The sequence below is a fragment of the Suricata suricatta genome, chromosome 10 (genome assembly GCF_006229205.1).
Source record: "Suricata suricatta isolate VVHF042 chromosome 10, meerkat_22Aug2017_6uvM2_HiC, whole genome shotgun sequence".
Taxonomy (NCBI): domain Eukaryota; kingdom Metazoa; phylum Chordata; class Mammalia; order Carnivora; family Herpestidae; genus Suricata; species Suricata suricatta.
The window spans coordinates 99,864,842-99,890,781 of record NC_043709.1 but is presented as its reverse complement, the minus strand read 5'-3'; the positions used below and the strand labels follow the sequence as shown (position 1 = coordinate 99,890,781).

At 49.5% G+C, this 25,940-nt stretch overlaps 1 protein-coding gene and 1 long non-coding RNA gene across 4 annotated transcripts in view; one reads left to right on the top strand and one right to left on the bottom strand.

Annotated features, from left to right (window-relative positions):
* The window catches only part of LOC115303822, an 88,949-nt gene extending 87,207 nt beyond the window's left edge, over positions 1-1,742 (bottom strand). For 2 of the 3 annotated variants that reach the window (XR_003914259.1, XR_003914258.1), the window contains exon 1: positions 1,584-1,742. This is a non-coding gene — a long non-coding RNA (uncharacterized LOC115303822). Of the gene's footprint in view, positions 1-1,306; positions 1,357-1,583 lie in introns of those variants that run through there. The other variant, XR_003914260.1, reaches the window with a different exon arrangement.
* Positions 1-25,338, top strand: CCND2 (cyclin D2). Its single transcript, XM_029953753.1, has 5 exons — positions 1-494; positions 2,308-2,523; positions 5,138-5,297; positions 14,387-14,535; positions 24,258-25,338. The coding sequence occupies exons 1-5, from the start codon at positions 300-302 to the stop codon at positions 24,405-24,407; spliced, it is 870 nt and encodes a 289-aa protein (XP_029809613.1). The 5' UTR covers positions 1-299; the 3' UTR covers positions 24,408-25,338.
* Positions 25,339-25,940: the final 602 nt, after the last annotated feature.

Genomic DNA, 25,940 nt, shown 5'->3' with positions numbered 1-25,940 from the left:
CCAGCCAGTTTGCGTCACTGCCTCGCAGAGCAGAGAAGAGCGAGCAGGGGAGAGCGAGACAAGTTTGAAGGGGAGGGCAGGCAGAGTTAGCAGCCCCCGAGGCTCTCCTCTCCCACCGCCCATCCCTTTCCTCTCTTCTCCCCCAGCCTCTCTCTCTCTGCCCCACCACTTTTCTCCCGAAAACCCCCTATTTAGCCAAAGGAAGGAGGTAAGGGGAACCCTCTCCCCTCCCCCCTCCAAAGCCCCCCAACTTTTCCAGTCCGGAGAAAGCAGGGGAGCGAGCGGGCACCCGACCGGCCATGGAGCTGCTGTGCTGCGAGGTGGACCCGGTCCGCAGAGCCGTGCCGGACGCCAACCTGCTGTACGATGACCGCGTTTTGCAGAACTTGCTCACCATCGAGGAGCGCTACCTTCCCCAGTGCTCCTACTTCAAATGCGTGCAGAAGGACATCCAGCCCTACATGCGCAGGATGGTGGCCACCTGGATGCTGGAGGTAGGTCTGAAGATGGGATACTCGCTCCCCCCACCGCAGCGCAGAGACCCTAAAACTTGGAGAGGGTAGGCTCCGCGCTCGCCTCCCCGCTCCTGTGCGCGAGGCTACCCTGCGCCCTTTGGAGAGACGCGTGGCTTCATTTCTGTTCCTTGTAGGATGCAAGACTAACTGGGGGAGGGGGAGGGGGATAAGGGAGGGAGGAGGAAAATCTGGGATAAACGAGGCTGTCCTGGGGCGGGGGTGGGGGAGCATCCTGCGCGCGTGTGCCTGCATGTGGCTGCCTCTCCTTCCCACCCCCATCCCGACCTGTCTTTTGCGAGGCCGCCGCTGCTTTCGGTGCAGTGAAGAAGGGAGTAGGAGTGTGAAATCGGGACCCAAAAGTAAAAAAAAAAAAAAAAAGAAAAGCAGCACCCCAAAAGCCAGAGCAAATTCGTTCTAGCCTCAGGTCCCCGCATGTGGTCGCGACTCCGCGTTGGCACTTAAGGGAGGGGGGGAGAAAAAGGGAGGAGGAGGAGGGAGGAGGAGAGAACCGGAGAATTCAGGAGCCCCGGAAGTCGCATTGAAGAAACGTGTGTTTTAGGGGAACCCGAAAGAACCACTTCTTTACCCTTGCTCCTAATCTTTGCCGAGCAAGCTGTGTGCCCACGTATGCACAGCTCTGGACCTGCCGTGGTTTCGCCATGTTGCTTTGCAAACTCCGGTTGGAAAGGCTGGAAAACGTCGCCCGCTCCCCCCTCGCACCCCATTATCCCGGCCACCCCACTTATAATAGTGCCCTTTCCCCCAACCCCCACCTCACGAAGGTTACTTACAGTTTGGCTTTCCAGTTTCCTCGCTGCGGAGATATGGGTGGGGTAGGAAGGGGGGGAGGAGGTGTGTGTAGGGGGGGATGTCGGGGCACCCCTAAAGGAGAGGTCAGAGTCCCCCGTGCCTCTCTCTGGCGGCTCCCCGTTTCTCGTCTCTCCCCCAGCTCGTCACCACGGTCCCCAGTTTCTGCCCTTGTGGGCCGCAGCCGGACACTCCTGCCGCGGCGCTCACCCCTCCAAGTTTCCCCTCGGGATCCAAAGCCCCAGGGGTCGAGATACAGACCTTTCCGGCACCCGAAACCTCCGTTTCGGGAAGCCTGGATCCTCTTTGGGGTTTTCACGCCAAAAGGGCTTTTCTAGGATATTTCCTCGATTTTTAATTATTTTTTGAAACAGTCTCCCCATGCTCCCGAGTCCAGCCGCCAAGGCTGCGGCTCTTCCTCCTCTCCTCCCTCCCCCTCTCTTCCCCACCTCTCCCCACCCACCCCCCCAATAGCGGCGCCTGGGCCGCAGGGACCCCCCCGGACATTTTTTCCAATTGTCGGGAATGATAGAGCAGGGTCTGGGGATCCGAATGAGACCAAGAAGAAGACCCCCGGAGCCTCCAGAATATTTTTATTGATTTTTTGAAAAGATGACGAAATCCAAAAAAGAGAGTGTGAGCGAGTTAGAGTGAGCAAAGAAGTCAGTAGCCAAAGGGAGCGTCGCAGAGCCGGGCGGCTACTGCGCATTTGTTTCCCTCAAGGCTTCGGATCTTCAATTCACCTCTTTTTTTTTTTTTTTATCTTCTTGCGGAATACCCCAGCACGGATGGATTATTTAGATTTATCCCATTTTCCCCATCCTTATTCGTATCACATAGTCTACTCCCCTCCCCCTCTCCACTCAAAAAATAAATATTTTTCCTTGTTTCCATAGGTTATGCCTTTTCATCTTTTTTTTTTTTTTTGGTCTTTTCCTGACACAATTCCCTCAACCTCCCCAACCATTCCCCACTCCCATTGTAGGTCTGTGAGGAACAGAAGTGTGAAGAAGAGGTCTTCCCTTTGGCCATGAATTACCTGGACCGCTTCTTGGCTGGGGTCCCAACTCCTAAGACCCATCTGCAGCTCCTGGGTGCTGTCTGCATGTTCCTGGCCTCCAAGCTCAAGGAGACCATCCCTCTGACAGCCGAGAAGCTGTGCATTTACACCGACAACTCCATCAAGCCTCAGGAGCTGCTGGTAATGCCTACCTCCTTTCTCCCTTTCTGCTCTTCCTTCCCTCTTTGCTCTCTCCTGTCCTGATAAACTTCTGCCCACTGCTCCCCGAAGGAATCCTTAGGATCCCAAATTACCACATCGCTGGAATTTTCACACTTTTAGGAGATACTGCTTTTAATAAGAGTTTTGTGTGTGTGTGTGTGTGTGTGTGTGTGTGTGTGTGTATGTGTGTGTATGTGCTCCTCCTGTGTGTCAGGCACTGTGATAAGCACTGAGGCCACATCCACAAATAAGATCCCGACGACATTTGTGTTGGTGGAATTCATTTGCACTTTTGTGTGCGCGTGTGTATGCATGGTGTGTGTAGGAAAGATTTAGAACACGGTGATCACATTTTAATTGAATTCCAAATTTTCAACCACTGAATTCTGAGAAAATAGCTCAACTTCTCACATGGTAGGAAATGTGTTCCTGTGCTATGAGGGTGCTGGGTGTGTCTCCTAAGAACCCAGAGTTCAAAGGTAATGTCTTACCGTCTAGAAACTCTCAAGATCCCTGCACATAGTAGCTGTTCACTAAATCATCAGCTCACAGACTTTTGAGCCAAGTCGGAATTTGGCCTTTTAGTGGAGGAATCTAAGGCTGGGTTCCTAGCTCCTCTGGGGGAGGTGGGGTGGCTGAGACCTCTGTAAGGTGACAGGGGTCCTGTTTTGACCCAGGTTTTCTGCCAGCAAACCTTTCCCCACCCACTCTAACTCATTTTCCCTGCAGCTTCTCCCTTAAGGTGTCCATGTTGCAGCAGTGTGGAATGGTAGAGTGGCTCCTAGGCCCACCTTCCATGGTCTGCACACCTTCCGCCTCACTGTTTGGAAAAGCACCCACCCTCCCCCTCCCCCTCCTTACTGGGAAGGCCTGCGCAAAGTCCACAGGGCTGGAACTGGCTCCCTGAACTGAGCTCTTTGTGAGAGGCCTTCCTTTCTGGGGCTGTGCTGCCATCTAGTGGCAGACATGTGCAAGGATGGGGGAGGAATTACGGGGAATGTAGAGAGGGGCATGAATGACTTCACCTTTGAACCGCTGCCAGATTTCAGCTGCTTCTGGTTTGGTCCGGGAGGCCCAGAAAGGTGCTTTCTTCTGGGAGATCTGCTTCCTTTAATAATAGTACAAGACGAGTGGTTTATATTCACATTCCCCTGAAAGAAGAAAGGCTGGAATTTCAAGCCATCTTAGAAGACACTGGTTGTTTAGTAATTTTATCAGGATTTTTTTTTTTTTTAATACCGGAATCCTCTGAAAAAAAGCCAAGGGGGACATTAAAGCATGTAAAGGAAAAATCATTAGAATTCATCACCGGTTTGTTTCTCTCAATGGGAAACCAGGAAAATAAATCTTCCATTTGGCTCATTTGTTTCAGTGTGATGGTGGGTCATGGTGTTCTTTGGGACACCCCAAGTTTTCCAGGACCAACCAAGCTACTTCATGTTGCTCCACAAACACTCTGCCTTTTTCCCCATTCCCTGTCTCTTGATCCCAAAAGTTGGGATGTACGGAGTCCTCCTATTTTACGTAAAAGGAAGCTGAGGCTCTGTGAGGGGGAGTCCTCAGATTCCATAGCCACCTGGTACAGGGGGGGGGGGCTGGGGCTCTCGCTGCTGCAGCAAAGGGAGGAGAGCCTGGGGGGCAGCGTGCACTGGCTCACTGGTCTCTGGCTCTTTCTTCTGAAGATGATTAGTGGATAGGTTTATTTTCCCTCTGCACCAGTTTTTAAGGTTTCCTTTTTGGCTTGTTTGACATTGAGCACAATTCCCCAAATGTATCTCCGTAAGGGGGAAGAAAGGATTTTCATGGGGTGACCCGATGGTGAAAAGCCCATGAGAGACCGGGTCGTATTGTCCCCCCTCAGCATTTGGACCGAGGGGTTCTGTGACCCAGCCCGAGCACCTTCACTGTGCCCCGATCACCTCCAGCTGCAACGTGGGGTTGTGGAGGACCGTCTCTGTGGGCCCTCCAGTGGCGATGACAAAGGCCTATGAAACATGTAGGTGAAAGGGCCGAGTGTCATCTCCTCAAGACTTCTGCATTATGTGTGGTGGGGAACGTTTTAAAGCCGAGAAAAATGGCACTTGTTGGCACCAATTACAAGTAAACTGGTTGCCAAGGAGTTGGGCCGAGGAACCTTATTTTGAGCTTTATCTGTGTGCATCATTTTTCCATGAGGATTAAAAAGATTGTTAATCCAGCAATAGAGACCTGTACCATAAATTACTACCTACGGGCCAAATTGACCTTGGCAGGGCCTTGTAAGTTCAGCTTTCTGGGTGGGCAGGCACCAGGACTGTGTGGAGGTCCGTGTAGGCTGGGGTGGAGGAGCCGAGGGGGAAAGGAGCTAGGAGAACGGAGGATCTTGGCAGCAGCCACCTGGGCTCTTGTTGCTTTTGGTGGAGCCTCACATTTCCGGCAGAAGAGACTCCAGTGACTTCCAGGCTTTGGGGCTGGGGTGGGAGTGGTGCCTCACCATCCAGCAGTGTCCTGCTGAGCATCATTAGAACTCATCGGGACCCCAGTCCCCAGTCCCTGACACCATGTCAGCCTTTGGGTTTTATACTCTTCTCTCCCTCCCTCCCTCCCTCATCAGGAGTGGGAGCTGGTGGTGCTGGGGAAGTTGAAGTGGAACCTGGCAGCTGTCACTCCTCACGACTTCATCGAGCACATCCTTCGCAAGCTGCCCCAGCCCAGCGAGAAGTTGTCTCTGATCCGCAAGCATGCGCAGACCTTCATTGCTCTGTGTGCCACCGGTAGGAGCAGACTGGAGCCAAAGGGGGCCCCATGGGGGGCGGGGACACAGGCTGAAGAGCCCTTTAATGGTTGGTCAGAGGAAGGCCGACTGGGGTACTAACTGGCATGGGCTTAGGGGTTCAGAAAAGTATAGTCCCAAGTAATCCAGAGTACAAGGTTTTCACGCCCAGGCTGTGTGTTCTTTATTAGCTGAGCTAGTATATTCTTTTTCTCCACTAAACCCATAAATGGTTTATGAGGACAGGTGTGGTAAGCAAAAAAAAAAAAAAGTGCCTGTTAAAATATTCTTTATGATGTCTAAAGTGCCCTTTGAAGATTATATATACTGCTCTCTGGTTGTGTTTAAATCTTTAATCTTTTGAGGAAAAGGATGCTAGGAGATAAGGCCAAGAGGAAATTTGGGGGGTGGGGGCAATATAGGTTAAAGGAACACTGTCAAGATAAATAACGCAGCCTGCCCTGATAAGCAGTTAGGAAGGCCAAGGAGTTCTCTTTACTGTAAGGCGCTTACTGCCAGGGAGCCCTTCCTGCTGCTGGATGGGGGTGTGAACCTGGTTGGCTCTCAGCAAGGACTCCCCCTCTGAGCACTAGGTTCTGATGCCCTCCCTTTAAGTGCTGCCGTTTTGAAATTGGTTGCAGCCTTTACCAGCAAGCACAAGTGGCCATTTCATATTAAAAGCTTTCTGCCCACCAGGTTGATCCCACAGTTGAGACATAGTTCGTATTGGCCCATTTGCTTTGCATTTCCCTAATAAACTAAAGGTGGTGGTTTGACACTGTCTCATTAAACTGAACCTTGGCCAGTTTCTACCATTTTTTTTCCTTGGTAGTGGCCATGGGAGAGACCCTGGAACCTTAATCATCCAGGGGAGAGACGACATAGGTAAAGAACTGTCTGGGCAGATCTTTTGTTTGGGGGCAGGGGGGCGTTGGGGGGATCCAGAGGGTTCAGCCCAAGTTTGCTAAGAGTTGTTGCATTTTCGAGGTGGAACTGCAGGTTAACTTTTTTCAGTGTCTTGTTACATGGTATTTTAAGTACATACAGATGGATCACACAATATGCAATAGTGTATATGCTCCATGTTCTCAGTCAAAAGGTCAGGCTTTGCTACTTATCACTGGATGACCTTGGTCAGGCTGCTTAACCTCTCTGAACCTCAGCTTCTTCGTCTGCAAAACACGCCTGTTGATACATGATCTTCCAGGCTTTTCAAGGTGGTTGGGAAAACAAAAATCAGAAAGAGACTATGTGCAAAGAGATACTTTAGGAACCAAGGAATGTGCAAGACAGTGTGTTGTGGTACTAATTGTGAAAACGCCACCATCTCCATTTGTAACTGTTCCAACTGCCTTAATCCAGTTCGGCGGGACCCCTTGCTCTCTGCCTTCCCTGGCTTTAATGTAGCGTTCCCAGCCACCCACATTTGATTCTAGGGCATAGATTTTGTCTCACCAGTTTTCTGTAATCCTGCTGTTCCAGATCCAGACCCTGGCTGTGTTAACCTGTCCTGTGCCCCTTTATGAGAGAGTAAGTTGGCCTTCCTGCAGCCCTGAGGGGACCATTCTTCAGAGCCCCCTGTGGATACCTTGCTGCCTTTTAGACACTGGCCATTCTTTTGATTCTCTTGCTGTCTGGCCTGGGGCCCTAAAGGTCAATCCCTCATTGGCTTGTCATTTTGTCTCCCAGGCCCCGCTGTCCCTTCCTCTCCATTGTCATGATTCACTGTGGGGGAGGGGTCAACCAGGCCTTTTTTTCTCTGGCTCTAGGACAGCCGACCCCCTGACCCTAAGCTCCCCTATTGCCCAGCTGTTAGCCAGAGTTCTGCTTTGACCTTGTCTCTTGACTGACAGATCTTTTGGGGTCTGTCCACCCATTCCTCCATTCTGATCTCTGATTGGGGTAGGGATGGTAGGTGAAATTACCCAGGCATGGGCAGATCCCCAGATTCTGTAAAGGCCCATTCTCTAAAATTGGGGGTCCCATCCCCCACTTCTGGCCTTCTTTCCCAGATGCTTGGGGTGGCTGCCAACTTTGGGGCCAGAATAAGGAGTTGGAACTCAGGCACTGAGGACAGAGGTCCAAGGAGTGGCACAGGAAGTCACGAAGACTGCCTTTGGGGAGCCATGAGCTAGCTTTGGGCAGGGGGTAAGGAAGGATAGAGGGAATAATTCTAACCAAATGAAAAAACCACAAGCCAAGTACTAAGCCTTAGGTGTGGACTGGCCAGAGCAGTTGGGGCTTCTCAGAAGTTTCCTGAGTCTAGGAAGGATGGATCTGTCGCACAAGGCTTTTCTTTCTTGATTTGTGCTTGAATCTGTATCAATGACCCAAGTTACATAGAATCCTCGTTGTGTGGGGTTTTATACCAATTGGCCTGACAGTATAAAAGCCCAGGTCTGCTTTCCTTGGAGGAAACACCTTTCAGTTAGATGAGCTGCCTCATTTTGTGGCCAGGGTGTGACAAATGGTTGAGTGCCTAGGACTGTCTGGCAAGTAGCAGGCACAAGGTAACTGACACCGAGAGGATCCAGTCTGCTTCTTGCACCTCACGCCTCTGTCCTTGTCCCCCAGTCCTGAATATTCTGCCCAGAAACCCAAGAGGCACCTGTAGCCAGGCTCTTGCAGGCTTATGGTGGGTCTGGAGGACACAGTAGCCAATCCTCAAGGCGGTGTGGCTAGTTTATGGGATAAGTTGGTTGTGAAAGAGCTGGCAGTAGTTCCTCAGTCTGTGTGGGGAGTGCATGTGTGTGTGTGAAAGGGGAAGAGAGAGCAAGAGAGCAGAGAGGGGCCGTGAGAAGGGGAGGGAAGCTGCAGTTTTCCTAATGGGCTAGAGGGTAAGATGGCGGCAAGGCAGAGAGATGCCCCCTTTTCCTCCCTCCCTACTCAGCTCAAAATGGCTTCTGGCGGGAGAGACTGCCTCCACCTGCCTGGTGTTCTTCTCTGGGCCAGTTGTGGTCAGTGAAGCCATTGGAGGGAGAGGGAGACCTTCATAACTGACAGCCCCTGGCATTCCCTTTCCTGGATCTTTCCATCATGGGGAAGCAGGACTGAGCCTTAGTGTGCCCCTGGTTGTAGGTCTGATGATGGAGTCCCCCAGGTCTGCAAATGAGGAAAGAAGGACCATTTAAGATGTCTCAGGATCCCACTCTGACACAAGAAGATTCTTGATGCATGGTCTCATGCTTAACAGATGATTCCAATTAGTCTAGAAAAGCCAATGATACTGAGTTTGAACTTGGAGTGGGGGTGGGTGGAGGTGCTAAATCTCCCAGCCCATGCATGGTACCCCACAACTCCCTCTGTTTGCCTCAGGCCCCTCCCCAAGGCGCTTTGCTTATTAGCTCTTTGCAGCATGCACTTGAGTAGCCCCGCCCAAGGCTCCCCACCCCAACGCCTGAGCCCCGGAGCCCCAGCGATGATGATAAATGTGTTTCTAGTCATCTTTGGCTTTACCTAAAGGTGTTTCATGACCTTCTATCATGAGGTAGAATTACAGCCAGGGCGCAGAGAGGGTAGGTGGGGTGGCCCCTTATCCCAAAAAGGAGGTTTGCCCTGGCCAGTTGCCCGGTGGGAAGAATTTAAGCCACTTTCCTGACTCTGCTGCCCCCACAGCTGACAGGGCGTGGAGCTGAGGGGAAGTGGTGTGTTCAACCGGTAGTGTCAGTTCTTCTGCAAGTGCACCCCGTGGGGACCGGCAGTGTGACAGGGCCATCTCACTTCCCTTCTGGCTGGAAAGTGAATGAGGAGTAGGCTGCTTACTCTTCTCCAGCTGTCTCCCTTTCCTTCCCCATAAGGACAGGGTGTGCTGAACCTCTTGAGGGGGTCGGTGGTAGGTGAGGTGTGTGCTGCCGACACCAACCGCTGGCCAATGAGCATCTGGGATTTTGGCCTTCTTCTACCTTGCTGCAGGTTGAAGGAGGGGGGAGACGGGTGGTGTGGGGGTTGGGTGGGTTGGAAACTGGGGCTTCCCTGTTGGTCTTCAGCCTCAGACCAAGGATCTCCCGCCCCCTAGTGGTGATCAGGAGCAAGGGCAGTCCCTCTTCTACTTCAAGGCCTCTACATCGTAGCCAAAACAGTCTAAGCTAAACTTATATGCAGGGCCATCTAATCTGTGGTTTTAGATCTGCTTAGCTCATAGCTCTTGCTTCAGCGAAATTTTACCAACACCCGCAGATACCAAGTTGATGAACATGGAGCCCTCTCTGCCCTTGCCCAGATTAAGGAGCCCAGGGGGGGCCCAGAGTGCCTGTGGTGGTCATGGGAAGTTAAGTGGGTTGTACAGGCCACACAGCTCACTGGCGCCATGGCTAGGACCTATCTCTCTGATTCCTGAGCCGGGCTTGCGTTTTGGGGCTTTCCTTCCACCCCTGGTAGGAAAATCACTCTGTGTTCCTTAGTGGGATGTGGGAGGCATGGCCTTGAGGAGCTGTTCACATTCTGGTAACTTATAAAGACTGGGTCCATAGTCCAGAAGTCCTGACCTTAACCCCAGGCCCAGTCCTGGACATTAGGCAAGTCACCTAACGTCTCAAGAATTCATTGATTCATTTGTAAAAGGAAGTGTTTTGAAACAGATAGGTTTTACAGTTTTATTAATACCTCACCACTACGGCTACATGGATGAGTAAGCACCCTATAGAGCTGGGTTCCCCCAAGGTGTGCCCCTTGCCTCTGCCACCTCCCTGGGAGGGAGCACGTTATGTCAGAGGCTTCTGGTATGTGGGCATTGCTCCTTGGCTCCGGACAGACTGCAGCTGAGGGGATATGGGGCACACCGGGGAGATCATTGCCAGCTTCTGTCTTCATTCATCATATGGGGGCCTCAGTTTCTCCCTCTCCTGACAAACCACCATGAGGCTTTGGGGACGCGATAAGGTCATTTCTGGGACACAGAACACAAGTGACAGAGAAAAGACTCTCCAGGCGGCACAGAGCCCTCCTTCTTGGTGGTCTTGGCGCAGTTGGCCAGCTGTCTGCATCTGCCTGTTGCCCAGGGATGCTGGGCACCTTTCTCCTCTCCCCTGCTGATGCTAAACAGAGTCTCCAAAAGTCAGAATTCCCCTTCACAGTCCCATTGGAGGTTCCCGTGGTCAGAATGGTAGTGGTGATGACACTGATTGCTTGCCGGGAGCCAACCACAGTGCTTTTATAAAACATGGATTATTTTAGTTCAGTTCTCAGAACTACCGTACGAGGTGGGTATAATTCTCCTACTTTGCTAGTGAGAAAACGGGGGCTCAGAGAGTTCAGGTACCTTGCCCATTTCACATGGCTGGTAGGTGGTAGGTCACCGGCCTCCCCATTCTCCATCTTCCAGTTCTTGTAGCTGCTTGGTCCAAGTCTTGTCCATGCCCTTGGAAACTGTCCTCCTAAGTGACTTCATGCTCCTGTCCCCTTGAGCATCCCCTTTGAGAAGTTTTTTATAAGCTATGCATGTAGTATGTACTTAGCCATTTAGAAGGCACCGTGCTATATGATATTATGCTTTTTCAACCAGGGGTGGGGAGAGGGGTTAATCCATGCTGTCTGGAATGGGGAGGAACACTTTGTTATAGCTTTATTGGGATGGATTACTGGTCAATTAAATGCCTCTTACTCTGCTGCAGAGGAAAAGGGAGGGGGGGCTCAGGACATCACCTCTTACCTTTTCAGGTGGGCAACTGAGGTTCTGAATATGCCTTCTGCATTGAGATACAGCCTGTTGGTATTTTTGACCAAGAGATGTAGACATTTTTCTAAGAGATTTTTACTTGGTATTTTCTTTTTGCTAAAATAGAATAATGTTAAGAAAAAGTATTATAGAATCGCTTAACATTTCTTCCATCTAATAGTGGGAAAGTTTATAAGCGTTTTCTGTGAATCCCTCTACTTCAACCACAGGCATGTGCATTTACATACTTTTATTTAGATGTTTCTGGGAGGTTGTACTCTTGGTCATAGCATGCATGCATAATGTTTGATTTTTCTGCCCAGCCCCCTTGCCTGAGTGGATATGGTGAACACGTTTCAACCCCCAAGTTTAAGGTTTTCAGGAGTGACTGAATGGGCTGGGTGAAACTTTACACTGTTGAGTGTGGAGGTTAGCTAACTAGAGCTCGTAGGAGGACACGGCCCTTCAGATGTTTTATTCTGGTGTTTCTTCCCCCTGCTGTTTCCCCTATCAGCTGGCGGGGGGGGGGGGTGTCCCTGAGCCTGGTCCTGGGGCAGCCCCCGATGGCGTGCGGAACTAGCACTGGTTTCTGTGGAGAGAGCTGCCTTGTGACTCTCTTGGCTGATGGAAGCCATGCTTTGTTCTGTTGATTCTTCTTGTTCTTTTCTGAGGGTGGTTCTTTTTCTAGATCCTTAAGGAAGAGCAAAGTAGAGCTGGAAGGCACCTGGGAGATGAGCCAGCCTACAGTTTCCCAACTTTTTGACCTAGGGCTAGAAGAAAGAAAATACATTTTACAACACAACTCAGGATGTACATAAACTTACATCAGACCGATACAAAAGTTTCTCAAGAGGATATTTACTCTTACTACATGATTACTTCCTTATACTTTCTATCCTGTTCTGTTCCGTTAAACAGCAACAAAAACAACCCACAAATGGGGTTCATGACCCACAATGAGCAAAACTGGAAGTCAAAAAACACTGATCCAACTCCACCCTTTTATTAGACAAGTGGAATGCCAGGGGCTGGAGGAGGAAGTAACTCACCCAAGGTCCCACAGTCTGGATCTGGTTTTTAGTTCTAATGTCTCCTCCTTTTGATTTAACCCAGAGGAGAGCCAGGCAGCTGCTCAGGAATCTAGAGGGAGACCCGGTTTGCCACTGTGGTGGGCGGCAGAGGAGCAGAGCAGTGGCTGGCCCAGCCTCCAGCAGCTCTTCTTTTGCCATGGGAGCACTCCCCAGTCTGAGCTGCTGAGAGGCAGCTGTATTCTTATCCTCGGTGCTCCCCAATTCCAGGAGGCAGGGGCCCTTACCCCTAGGAGGATTCCCTTGAGCATTTTTCTCACAAAACAAGAAGGGAGGTATAGTCCTTCTGGCAACCTTAGCACCTGCTTAGGACCACCCTGTAAATACCTTCTGGCTCCCAGAAGTTAATAAGTTTGCTAAAATTGGGAGTCAGTTTTGCGTGCAGCAAGGCAACAAAAGACAGGCATGTATGAGGTGTGCTTCCTGACCCAACGGCTGGGACAGAGGAAAGGGAGGGCCAGGGACATCGTCCTGTCCTTCCCTGCCAGATGCTCCCACCCAGGGCCTTTGTGGGCCCAAGGCCATGGGCTGGCTGCCTCCTCTGCAGTATGAATGTCACAGGGGGAAGCTAACGAGGTTACTGGGCAGAGAAATACTCCTGTGAGCCCATGTGGAAGAGACCTACAGCAGAGCAAGAGGCAGGGAGGCCAACTTTGGCACCATTCATGGGGCTAGAGAAGGAGCTGAACGGGCTAGTAGACAGCAGACTTTGGGCAGAACGCTGTAATATACATCCCTCAAGAAGTAGAAATGGTGAGAGAGCTAAGGAAAGAAAGCCAAAGAGAAAGACAGACTGACAGGCGGCCAGGCTCGCTCTGTTCATGGGAATCTGCCAAGATGGGAGGTGTGTGTGTGTGTGCGTGTGCATGTGTGTGCGTGTGTGTGTTCAGGGCTCCCGCAGTGTTTCTAAGAACACCACCAACTCCATGCTGGACAATGGGGTCACCTACAAAAGTGCTTTTAAAGAATACGCTGTTGTAATAGGGCATTTACAGGAAAAGGGGAAATATGAGGTTGAACTTTCTTATATTCCAACTTAATGTTTATGCTGTAATTAGAAGTGTGACCCATGTCCCCTTTCTGTGCCTCCCTCCTGCCCCCACCTCCTTGCACTGCTACGTATGGTAAATTCTGGAGTGATGCTAGACCCAGAGGTAGCACACTTTGGAGGGTTTGCTCCACTCCAGGACTGACTACAGTGAGTGGCGGAAGAAACCTCCTTAACATATCAACATAAGGCACGCGTGTGGGCACTTTAAGGTCTCAGAAGTCCGCCTTTTTTCTCCCGCAACATTAGGGCAGCTGTGCACGCCTTATGTGGTGGATGTAACTACACAGCAGCAACAATGGGAGTAAGGCGTGGGGGTCTTTGTCTCCTCCTGATGGCTGGCAGTGGCGGAACTCCGTCCTCCAGCCTGAGAGCTTGTGGGAGCACCTGAAGGGAGCGGAGCTGTTCGGTCTCCCATGCGGAGCCCTCGCAGGGGCCTCCCCTCTGTTTGCTTGTGGGGAAATGGAAGTGGATGAGGGTTTGAGCTCCTAGAATTGATCTTCCTGCTGTACCCCTCTTTAGGAAACCATTCTTTTTCTCCAGCAAGAAAATGCGATCTTTGGGCCCAAGAGCCATAAAATCTAAACCAAGTTATCCCTCTGATGCAGTGGTGCCTGCTCTCTCTCCTGATGTTCTGAGGGACCTTGGCATTGGGTTAGAAGTTGGGGATTGTGTAAAACTTTGCCCTCATCACCCACCTCCTGCATTACTGCTTCTCTCATTTCCTTTTTTTTCTTTTTTTAATAAAGTCATCTGTTTTGTTATGAGCCACATTAATCGCTGTTGACTGTCCACAATATGGCAAGATCACATCAGGATTATTGTTCATAAAATTTTACTTGCTTATACTTCTCAGACCGCCTTCCACTGTCTAGATCCGCTGGTCTGTCTCCTGTAAGGCACACGAGTTAACCTCATCTGGATTTGTCTCAGACCTCCCTGCTCAGTTCCTGCCATGACCCCCAGAGGAGACTGTATCTTACTTGCTTTCCTGCTCCTTGAATGTGCTAACCCCTCACAGGATTGTGGACTGAGGGATTGGAGAATCCATTGTGTACTCAGATAGGGGCTCTACCCTCTCTGCCTCAGTCTTCCCATTTTAGCTCTGGACCTGTGACAGTGATGGCAAATAAATAAAGGATGTCTTGTGAAGGAAGACTCGGGAGAGGGTGTGTCTGTAGGGTAGGGGGTCACCTGTGCAGCTGACCTGTCACCATCGTATTTCTGAGTATCTTCAGGCTGGGGAGTCCCCAGATCCAGATTCTTCCTGTGCCTTGACCTTCTGCCTCTTGTCCTCACAGACTTCAAGTTCGCCATGTACCCACCATCGATGATTGCAACTGGAAGTGTGGGAGCCGCCATCTGTGGGCTCCAGCAGGATGAGGACGTGAGCTCGCTCACTGGTGACGCCCTGGTAGATCTGCTGGCCAAGATCACCAACACGGATGTGGTAGGTGGACACCATCTTCTTGGTTAAAACCAGATGTCTCTTTTTTTTTTTTTTTTTACCTCAGGGAAAGAGACAGTTGGCTCGATGATGATGTGTTGGAGGTATTTTGTTGTTGGTTTCTGTTTTCCAAGATCAACATCTAAGGTAGTACAAAATTCAATAGAGGAGGCTTCCTCTTAAGGTTTTGAAAACCTGTGTGCCATAAAATAGAGAAAAGAAACTAGCAAGCAGATATGAGGTGGAAGGAGGGCTGTTTACTAATTTTTCTTAATAATGTGGGCTTCCCCAGGGGTCTGAATTGTTGCTTCATTTCCATTTATGTACATGTCTCCAGGCTGCCTCTCCCCCACAGTTTCATGCTCTGCTTACACCCACTAAGGCGGAGGCACAGTGTGGAGAGGGGGCTAGAGCCTGGCTGCTTGCACAGGGGGCGGGGATGGTGGGGATCTAAGAGGTGCCCCACCACGAGAATGGTGTCTGGCCTTGACACACCTCTCAACCCCACCCGCCTCTCACTTCCCTTTTGTTTAATGTGGTAATGGATTAAAAAGTACTCCTAAAAGAATAAAGAGCCATAGTAATTCAAAGAACTATTATTAGCTATAGATTTTTCCATTCTTGTGCCCTGTGGACTGCCCAGAGGCTGCAGTTTTGCTTGCCAGAATTTGAAGCTCTTTAGAAGAAAGGTCTTGAGAGACCAGGGTCAAGTGAGGCTCTGATTCAGCTCGTAGGAAATTGCAGTCCTTAGAAGGTCCGAGCTGGGGTGGTTCTGGGAGGTCAGCAAGGCAGTTCCTGCGTCTTCCAGTGGGGGCTTTTTCCCTGGGAGGTGTGGAGGGCTGGGGGGAAGCAGCTGGGCAAGTGGGGGAGGGCACTAGCAGAGCTGGGACTGGAACCGGGAAGCCGACTCCCCGCCTGGGAACTTTGCACTCCACCCTTGGAGCTCCCAAAGCTTTTTATTTGAGAAATGCCTCTGCTTTAAACCAACCTTGAGAGTCAACATGAAGAGGCTTCATGACGCCCCCTCTGGATGCTCCAGGGAGATTCAGAATGCCCTGCTGGGGGAATATGTTAAGAGATAATGTGGTTTGTGGGCCTGTGACTGATGCCTCGTTGGGGATCCTGAGCAGAAGGCGGAAGCTCAGAGAGTGTGAGGCTGCAGCTTGCTGGCGTTCTCACCTACCCGTTGGTATTAGCCGTGGCCCTTATCACCATCCCAAGGAAGTAGTGCAGGGAGGCTCAGGTGGAGGGCTCATGTAACCCACGGGCCTACTCTGAAGCAGTTCTTAGATAGGCTTTTAAAATTCTAGGTCCAAAACGTAGGCTTTTTAAAATATGGTTTCCAAAATGCTACCCCCTCCAGTGTAGCCTCACGTGCAGAATGCTTTTCTAATCCTCCAGAGGCAAATCTTGGACAGGACCTAACATTTATAGAAATGATAAGCTTCCTTCCTTTTCTGAATATCTTGTTAAGGCTGCCTTACAGAAAGGACTCCTGAGCAGCAACCAGCTTAAGACAAGCCCTTCCTCGACCCCCAGAGACAAAAGTGTCGTGACAACAGTTTGACCTCCAGGCACTGTAACCTCTTTCAGATATTTATAGACCTGCTCTAATTGGCCAGTTGCCCCGTGGGTCCCCCGGCTTTTCCACACATCGCTTTATCACCCCTTACTGGTTGCAGACAGACAGAGGTCACTCTTGAGGTGCCACTGAGTCTCTTTGGCTGCTTTTCAAGACTGCAAACCAGTTTCTCATGGCAAACTAGAGAAAGTGCTTGCCCTTTTCAGATACTATGTAGCCGGTCCATTCAAGTTAGCTGTCGGACTGGGTTAAATGGATACAAACGCTCTGAGGTTTTTAGAAATCCCCGCTGTTGCAAGGGAGATGCATGCACGTGCCACATTCTTACCGGCGGGCCCTCCATTAAATATTTTAATATTATAAAAACAAGGATGAGGGGCACTTGAGTGGCCTGGTTGGTTAAGTTTCCGACTTTGGCTGAGGTCATGATCTCACAGCTCTGGGTTCAAGCCCCACATGAGACTCTCTGCTGTCAGCTCAGAGCCCGCTTTGGATTCTCTGCCCCTCACCCACTTGCACTCTCTCTCTCCCAAAAATAAAATAAAAATTAAAACCAAAACCAAAAACAAGCAAACAAACAAGCAACAACAAAACCCAAGCATGAGCAGAGGAGAATGTAAAATCCATAGCATGTTTTCAGATAATAACTTGAGACCTCTGTGAGTTCTGCTGGGTCTCTTCCCAGCCGTCAGCCTGTCCTCTCTGAAGTGCTAACGCTCAGAGTGAAGGAAAATAAAAAGACTGGATTTAGAAAGCATTAGCGTTTGGAGGGAGGCGAGTTTTGCTTCCTGAGCTCATTTACCATTTCATGAGTCAAAAGGGGGGTGTTTCAAGCACTTAACTTTCCATTCGTTTCTGGGAGTATTTATTAAAGGCCCGCTTGCCACAGACTTGCATTATGAGCAAGGCCTGGATGGAACTGAAGTAGAAATGGGAGCAGGTGGGTCGTGCATGGAAAATAAGAGATGATGTTCCTGGCCTGAAGGAACTTAGTGATCATATGGCAAGTCAAGAGTGAAACGTGCAAAATCCTAGCAAATTAAGATCATAAGGAAATGAATGCTAAACTGTTATGAACTCTAAATGCAGTAGGAAATCACCCCTGAGGAAGGAGCTCACTAAGCCTAATGTAAAATGCAGGCCTCCTGGCAGAGTCCACTTGGTGATAGAAAATGTCCTTGGAATGGAGAAACAAAATGTGGTATGTGTTCTCCTTAGATGTATTCTCCTTCGTGAGTGCAGTGGAATATTAATCAACCTTCCAAAGGAAGTAAAATTCTGACACAGGCTACAACATTGGATGAGCCTTGAAAACATGCTAAGTGACCTCAACTAGACCCCAAAAGACAAAAATCTATGTTTCCACTTCTATGCGATACCCAGAGTAGTCAAGTTCACAGAGACAGAAAGTAAAATAGAGGTTACCAGGGCCCCATGGGGAGAGGGGAAGAGGAAGTTATTTAACGGATATGGAGTTTCACTCTGGGATGATGAAAAAGTTCTGGAAATGGAGAGTGGAGAAGGTGGAGTGGAGAAGGTTACACAAAGTAAACGTACCATATGCCACTGTACACCTAAAAATTATTTCGATGGTAAATGTTACGTTCAGTTTATTTTGCCACAATTAAAACACACACACACACACACACACACACACACACACACAGAGTGCTCTCAGATCCCCACACTATGAAATGCCCGCAGGTTTGTGTGGAGCTCTCCTGCAGAGAAGTCAGGTACACAGCACCACCTTGCCACACGGGCTCTGGTGAGATACGACAGACAGGAATCAGGAAGAGCTGACATGTCACCCTGGAGTCCCTACAGTTGTGTGCCCATGCACCTTGTAATTTGTGATGTCTTCAAGCTTATGGTGCTCTCCATCCATGCATTGTCAGGGACCAGACTGCTGAGAGCATGTCCCCCCAATTCCTCTGAGACAGCCAGGCAGGCTTCTGTGCCTCACTGGTGGCGGCAGATAGTTTTGATAGGAGGGACCCATGCGGCTCTGAGAAAGTTGCTCTTTGTTGCTCCCTCTGGTTGCCAAAATAAACCGGAACGCTTCATTCCAAAGAGAAAGCTGAGTGAGAAGCCTGACAGTTTTACAGGGAATAAAAGTCTCAGAGGGTGGTATATTTTAAGTACTTTTCCTTCCAGTCATAAGTGTTGCTAAAAACAGACGCCAGCCAGCAAGGCAGGGCTGGCTGAGGGGGAACTTCTATCGGCCTTCCAGCCTTCCGTTGCCAGGGGGGAGTTCCAGAGGAGGGACCGAGCGTCCTGGTTCCCCAGTGGACCTTTCCCGGCTTCGCCCGGCAGACTCGGGGTTCCTCTTCCGTCCCCTCCATGCTCCGCTCACACTTTGTGCCAGCGTTTATCTCTCTGTTAGCTGTCTATAGAGCCTCTTGAACAGGACCCAACTTTTACTGCGCTCTTTATCCAGAGTCCCTGGCAGAGTCTTGGGAATGATGCTAAAGAGAGGGAGGGAAGCAGGAAGGAAGGAACAGCAGACAAAGGCCAGGCAGATGGGCTTCGAGTGGGTTCCTAATTCTTTGCTCTCCCCAGGTCTTTCGGAAAGCCCGAGATTTCTGAGCACTAATTACATGTCAGGGTCCTGAGCAAATCACCTTCACGTGACACGGTTTTACAAATTGCCTCATAAAAAGAGCAGAGCTTGGGCTCCCAGGCCATGACGATGCCATGAAGCTGTTGGGAGAGCTTTAACAGAATAAGATCCAGACGCCAGTCACCTGGTCATCAAGGTCATTCTTTTCTACCTGGGTTACAGTGAAACTCTGTCACAGTCTTAAATATCACCCAGAGGCAATTCTAGAACATCCTTTGCTTGGGGTCATCTTAGCATGTGAGGATCTTGGTTGTCAGTGAGCTGTTCTTAAAAACCCATCAGCTGTGCCGTGGAATAAGACTTGATTTTGGCTACATGCTCTTCACAGAGTCCTCAGCATCGTGTTTTCGTTCTCTTAAGTGAGAGGCACTGACCCTTCGCAGCACACCTCCTAACGGCCCCTGTATGACTGGGGCTCTGCGGACTTGACAGGGCCTGTGGCCAGGGGTGGGAAGGGGGACGGGATAGAAGTGGAGGCTGATGTTTCCCTCTCTTGCCTTATTTTTTCTGCGGGCCTCATTTGGTATGCAAGGAAATAGCCAAACAGCCTGTGAAGAAAGGAAGAATGAGATAGTTTCCTAAGTTGTCTCTGCCTGAGTTGGCTGCGGGTCTGGGGCTCATTCAGCCCTTTGTCCCCCTGTTGAGTGCAGTGCGTGTGTGGTGACAATGGAGTGATGCAGTTACACTGAGGGCTAATGGTAGGAGTTCCGTCAGCCCATTCATGGAGGCCGAGGAGGGTGCAGGGCGCGGAGCCCGAGCCAGCAAGCAGAGGAAGTCAGAGACCCGTGTAACGAGCTGGAGATCACAAACACTGCTGTCAGGGCTCCGGGGCTGGAGGGGGGCGGGTGGAGGGTGCAGGGCCAAGGGAGGGGGCCTATCATCATCGAAGTTGGAGGTTTGCCCGACCTCCAGCACTGTGGAGTGCCACCTGTCCGAGCTGACAGACGAGCATTATGGCTTTCCTTTTAATCAGCTTAATTTGGGGCATCGTCACACAATGACTGGTGCTTTCGGAGGCTGCTGGAAAGCAGAGGTCCTGGGAGCCACCGCACTTTGCATGCACGTAGCATCTTTTCACTGGAGGCTCTGTTGGTTACCCCCTGACCTACGCGCCCCACTCCGCCTTGGCCCCTTGGGCTTTGACTCCCTCCTTTGGAGATTGTCTGCTCTGTATGTCTTTACTTAGAGCTGGGAAGAAGCACAGGGTGTCAAGGGAAGCGGTTCTGAAGCTGGAGGCTTGCCCATTTAAAGCCAGGCTTCGCTTTTAACTAGATGTCACTGGGGGACTAGCAGGCTTCAGTTCCACTCTCTAGCCGCAGTCCCAGGGCATGTGGCTGTTTGAGCTGCAGAAGCCCTTCAGACCCCCTGTTCCCCGATTCTGTAATTGCCTGTGCGTGTGCTGTCTCGCAGTTCCGCCCTTTGGAAGTAGCCGTGGTGCCACCACACGTTTCTTCTCTATCAGCTCACAGAAAGCCCTCATACTCTTTGTAAGCCCAAGAAGGGCTCTGACAACATGCTAAAGGCAGGTATTATAAAACACCGAGAGTGCGTTCTGCCTCTGGGAAAGGGGGTGCTGGTTTCTCTGTTCCCACTGTCAACAAAGTGTACTGTACGACATTGTTCCTATGAGAGGCTCCTGCCCTGAAGGTTTTCATCTAGATGAGGATGGGCCCATCTGCAGTTAACACTCAAGCTGGTAAGAGCCAAGTTGTGAAGTGCAACTTGGAGCAGTTAGGCAGAGGCTCCAGAAGGCTTTCCAGGAGTGGGGAACATGAGTGACCTCAGAGAGGTTTAGCTTCCTGCCCTGTCCCAGCCGAATCTAGAAGAGAGCAGGGAATGAGGTTCAGGGTCCCTCATTTCTGGGGTAACTGCTGTAGTCATTACTTAGCTCTTCCAAGTAAGAGGTATCAAAGATCAAGAGCCGGCCATCACTGGTAACAACTTATATTAAAATTAAAACAGGGTTGAAGAAAGTGTTTTTTATGAAAACTTCTTTCAGTTTGTTCAGGAAAGCCTATACACGTGTTCCTGGCTGGAACTTCCATAAATGTGACACTTCCTATCTTGAAGTCCGGGGCTCTTAACGCCCAGTAGGAGTGACTGCCAAATGTCCCAGCCTTCCCTGTAGGATTTTTTTTCAGAACTGTTCTTTCTCATTTCTGTCCGCTAGAGGGGAAGACTAAATACCAGGAACCGTAGAAACATTGGTGACCCAAAAGGGGTCTCTGTGTCGGCCCGAAATCTGGCTCTTTACCTTTCTTGCGCTCTGTCTTCCTCATTTAGAGGACTTTCTCTAATTGATTACCTGATTACCTCCCATGGCACCGAAATACAGCCTCTGAGGAAGGAATGCTGGACAGGATTGGCCAAGAGGCATGAGGTTTCCTTGGGTGGGGGTTGGAGGGGGCAAGGTTTTCTACAAGAACCGGACAACAGGAAATCTTTACCAAATGGCTGTGCCATGGGAAGCCCTTTTTTAAAGAGACCTCATTCCTGACACCTGACAGGAATTCCTTTTTATTTTAATGGCTCAGCGCTATTGTCTGCCCCTTCCCCCTTCGCAGTCAGCTGAGAATCCTGCCATCCTCTTTAGACAACAAAATCTCTCCACTTGATCTTAGCCGAAAGGCCAAAAAGTGAGGATAACAAAAGCTCTTCATGCCATACCTACAGCTAATATGACACTGTATGTTAATTATACTTCAGATAAAAAAAATAAAAAGCTCTTTGTGCCATATGCTTTGGCTAGGATTTGTCTCCCATGGAGGCAGACAAACAATTATCATCCCTATGGTGTGGAGGAGTTCTGACTCATTCCCCCTGCATCCTAGAAAAAAAACTTGTTTATTTGTTTTTTTTATTTTAGAGAGAGAGAAAGAGCATGAGAGGAGAAGAGGGGCAGGGGAGGGAGAGAGAGAGAGAGAACCCCAAGTAGGCTCCATGCTCAGCATGTGGGTCTTGATCCCATGACCCTGGGATTATGACCTGAGCCGAAATCAGAAGTCAGACATTCAACCCACTGAGCCACCCAGAAAAAAACTTAAACATAACCTTCAGCAGCTCCTAAAGGACCTCTGTAGTGGAGGGGCCTCCCATAAGAACTGTGGCTGGATCCAACTTCTTATTCTCTGCAAGAAAAATAGAAAGAGGAAACTAATATTAATTTAGATTCTGCTACCCTGCATTTCTAAATGAGGAGGGAGCTGAGGGAGCCTGAACCGTGCGATGGGGTGTGTGGAGATGGTGATATGCCCACATGGCCCCTAAGAACAAGTTGGCTCCTTCAGTTGGTGCTCAAATGGAGAAGAGAGCAACGTATTCCAGCTTTGGAAGGAACACTGACGGAGTGGGCCCTGCTCTCCATCTCTGACAGAGAACCTTCCCAAGGGTCAGTGGATAGTGGTTTGCTGATGGTCATTTGTTTGCCGTGTTTATCCCCACACCAGCTTTGACTTTATGTAAGATCAGTTTTCTTTAGATTGTAAGGCTTTACAGTGTTCAGAAACCCTCTACTGAAGCAGAAGTGCCCTTAGAGGCAGTATGCCTTCAGGGGTGCCTGGGTGGCCCAGTTGGTTAAGCATCCGACCTTGGCCCAGGGCATGATCTCACAATTTGCAGGTTCAAGCCCAGCATTGGGCTCTCTGTTGATAGCTCAGAGCCTGAAGCCTGCTTCAGATTCTGTGTCTGCCTCTTTCTCTGCCCCTCCCTCTTTCACACTCTGTCGCTGTCTCTGTCTCTCTCAAAAATAAATAAACGTTAAAAAAAATTAAGAAACCTTATGCCTTTGGCCTTCACCCCCTAGCATGTTTGGCGAGTGGTGGGTGACCTGGGAGCACAGCCCCTGGAGGCTGGGCCTTGGAGGAGGAGCACAGAGAGGGTTTCCAGCCAGTAGTGAGGGGGGTCTGACAGGGTGGAGGATGTGACCATGCCACAGAACTTTGAGAGATGTTGCTGGACGCTTGGTTGCCAGTCTCTGAGTCCTCAGCTTCTTCGGGGTGGCACGCAGACCTGTGTGACTGGGTTCTGTGAGTCTTGTGGCACACTCCACCTTCTGTGGCAGAGGCATGGTGCTCCCTTCACCAGTCTGGAGCCGATGCTTCTCTGTACCACGTCTTAAAGAAATCTAAAAAATTAATTCCTCCAGACTTCGGGCCTGGAATGGTCCTTCTTCCATAATAAACGGTCATTATTTTCTGAATTGAGCACCTTATGTATATGATCTTAGTTGACCTTCACCCTGTGAGTGTTTTTCATCCTTACTTTACAAGCGGATGAAACGGAGCCGCTGCTTGGAGGTATGATGTGTGGTTGCAAATATTATCGTCCCTCTTTTCACTTTTACATTCTGAGTGATAGTTAGCTGTTAGTCCTAATCTCCGTTTTCATAAAAAGCTCTAGTTTGAAATGTGGGATGGACAAGATAGGAATGGAAAATTTGGGAGGTATGGAAACCATGTCCCTGAGTAGTTGGTTCCAACTCTATTTTAGATCTTTGGAAAATAAAGACCATGCTTTTGGGCTTGGCAAACAGTGACTTCCGGGCAGTGGAACTTGCACAATGAAACAAACATAAGGGAAGCATAGACTAAGCTGTGGAAAGACCCAAGCAGAATCAAGTTAACATATTTTCCATATGTATATGCTACTTGAATGCAGAAAAGCAGCCTTGCAGAGGAGAGGGGGGAAGATGTCTGGTAAGATGGATTTCCTTAGCCCACACCCACCCCACTTGCTGGGAGGAACCAGCCCCTCCCTAGTGACAGCCCAGAGTTGGCCCAGCATTCCAACGCACCCCGCTAACTGAAGCGTCTGCTTGGGGCAAACTCACTCTGAATTTCCCCACCAAATATAGACTAATATCAAACAATGCTGCAAATCCTTACTTATTCCCAAATTGGACAGTTAAAGTGTTCGAGGTTTTGTAAACATTTTGTGTTGTATTTTTATGAGAATTAAGGGTGGTAAGTAAGCAGAAAAATGGAGTTTTTAAGAACTTAGACCTGGTTTATGTGAGAGCAGTTCAGTCCGTTCTCCTCCTATTCATCTTTCCGGGGCTACCCTTGCCCAGTTCTGTAGCTGTCTGTTGTGCTGGCCTTCCCCCTTTCTCTGTCACCTCCCAGTGTCCACAAGCAGAAAGCACCCAGTTGGCACTTAGATTCCCAGCTGCTGCGTGTCCGTAAATGTAAATGGCTTGTCATCTTAGCCAGGTTCTTGTGTGCACTCGATTCACCTGGGCTTCTGCTAAAATACAGATTTTGTTTAGGTTGATTGGGAGTGGGCTGTGATTCTGCATTTGCAACAAGCCCCTAGGTTGTGCTGATGTGGCTGGCTGGGGATGCATGCTCCTTGGGGCGGTGTGGTCCCACAGCGCCCAGGAACACATCTCCTTTACTTCCCATTTTTACTAGTGGGAAACTAGCATGCAATATGCGAGGCTTAAATTGTGTCGATTGTCTTCATAAACGCTCTGCGCATTGTCGATCTTGCTAACAGCTCTGGTCTGACCCATTCTCCTTTTAGGACTGCCTCAAAGCCTGCCAGGAGCAGATTGAGGTGGTGCTGCTCAACAGCCTGCAGCAGTTCCGTCAGGACCAGGGCGACGGGTCCAAGTCGGAGGATGAACTGGACCAGGCCAGCACCCCTACAGACGTGCGGGATATTGACCTGTGAGCATGCAGTCGGGCCGAAAGGGAGAGACGTGTTCACATCTGCGCTCTCCTTCTCTCTGGTTGTGTTTTGTTCTTTATGTTTTAGGATGAAACTTAAAAAAAAAAATTATGCCCCCGCCTAGATCATACTGAAAGATCTTTTAGAAGTGAGAGAAAAAGGTCCTATATAAATGGAATTAACTGAAAGCATTTGGTGCCTATTTGAAGTACAACAGAAGGGAATCCCTTGTATATGCGAACAGTTATTGTTTGATTATGTTAAAAGTAATAGTAAAATGCTTACAGGAGACCCTGCAGAGTAGCTAGAGAAAATGTATGCCTGCAAATATGGGAACAAATTAGAAAAGGCTTTTTTTTTCATGTTATGAACTAGCACGTACACACCCCTTTTAGGATAATTTCAAGGAACTGCGTGTGCCATTTATGGCATCATTAGGTTGCGAAGCAATGAACTCAAGAAAGAATTAGAAATAAGGGACGCGATGGGGGAGGGAGGATAAAACAGTGTGTCCATGCGGCGAACCATTTTGGATGTGGAAGCACCTTTGCTCTTGACCACCTGCTTGTCACTAAGTCAGGAGCATAGCTGAATCTCCCGTTGTGGACTCTTGCTGTCTACAGTAGCTGCTACCTAAAAGAGAGGTTTTATTTAGCCCGTCGGACACAGGTGATCGGGTCCTGGGTTTCACGTGTCTTTCTGACATCGTGCTTCTTCTTCCAAACATGGTTCGTGGCAGACACCACCATATTTTTATCAAAAGGGGCAATTTTGCTTTGGGCCATAACCAAAACTCCTATGAAATGGAGGCAGATGGAGACCGAGGGTGGTATCTGGAATGGAATCTTTCAATGTGTTGAAGAGGGTAATGTGACCTTGGCATCCTTTATTAAAAAAAAAAAAACCCTGATATTTGGTGCTGATTGGCATGTCTGGTCCACAGTTTAGCATTGTTATAAACCATTCCATTCGAAAAGCACTTTGAAAAATTGTTCCCGAGGGATAGATGGGATGGTTTATGCAAATCATGCTGAATAGACTCCTCCCTTTCCTGTGCCCCTTCCCCTCCGGCCCCCTAGGCAAGTGACTATTCGCTTCTGGTATCCGACATTCTCTGGTACACAGTTCTGGTGTCCTTACTGGGACTCAAGAGACACCCCTTTCCACTGACATCCCTGTCACAGCATTCCTCCATAGAGCCTACAAAGAGCTGTTACCATTTTGATGGCACAGAAGGATCTGAATTCCCACCTATATACTTCTCCTTTGGACATGGAAAGAAAAGTTATTGCTGGTGCAGACAGACAGCTGAATATGAATATCAGAATGTGGCATTGTGTTCCCTTTCCGGTTTTTGTTAATTTCATTGCAAAGTTGTATTCAGCGTACTTGAATTTTTTTCCTCTCCACTTCTTAGAGGCATTCAGTTAGCAAAGAGGTTGGAGCAACAACGTTGTGTTTTGGTTTTTTTTTTTTTGCACAATTATAATTGACAGGTAATGAAGCTATTAAAATATTTTGCCTTTTTAAGTAAAA

Excerpts from the sequence above, each read along its gene's own strand:
- CCND2 (XM_029953753.1), top strand. The coding sequence starts at position 300 with ATGGAGCTGCTGTGCTGCGAGGTGGACCCGGTCCGCAGAGCCGTGCCG. Across the intron at positions 495-2,307 it reads TGGCCACCTGGATGCTGGAG|GTCTGTGAGGAACAGAAGTG; the intron begins GTAGGTCTGAAG and ends CTCCCATTGTAG. Across the intron at positions 2,524-5,137 it reads TCAAGCCTCAGGAGCTGCTG|GAGTGGGAGCTGGTGGTGCT; the intron begins GTAATGCCTACC and ends CTCCCTCATCAG.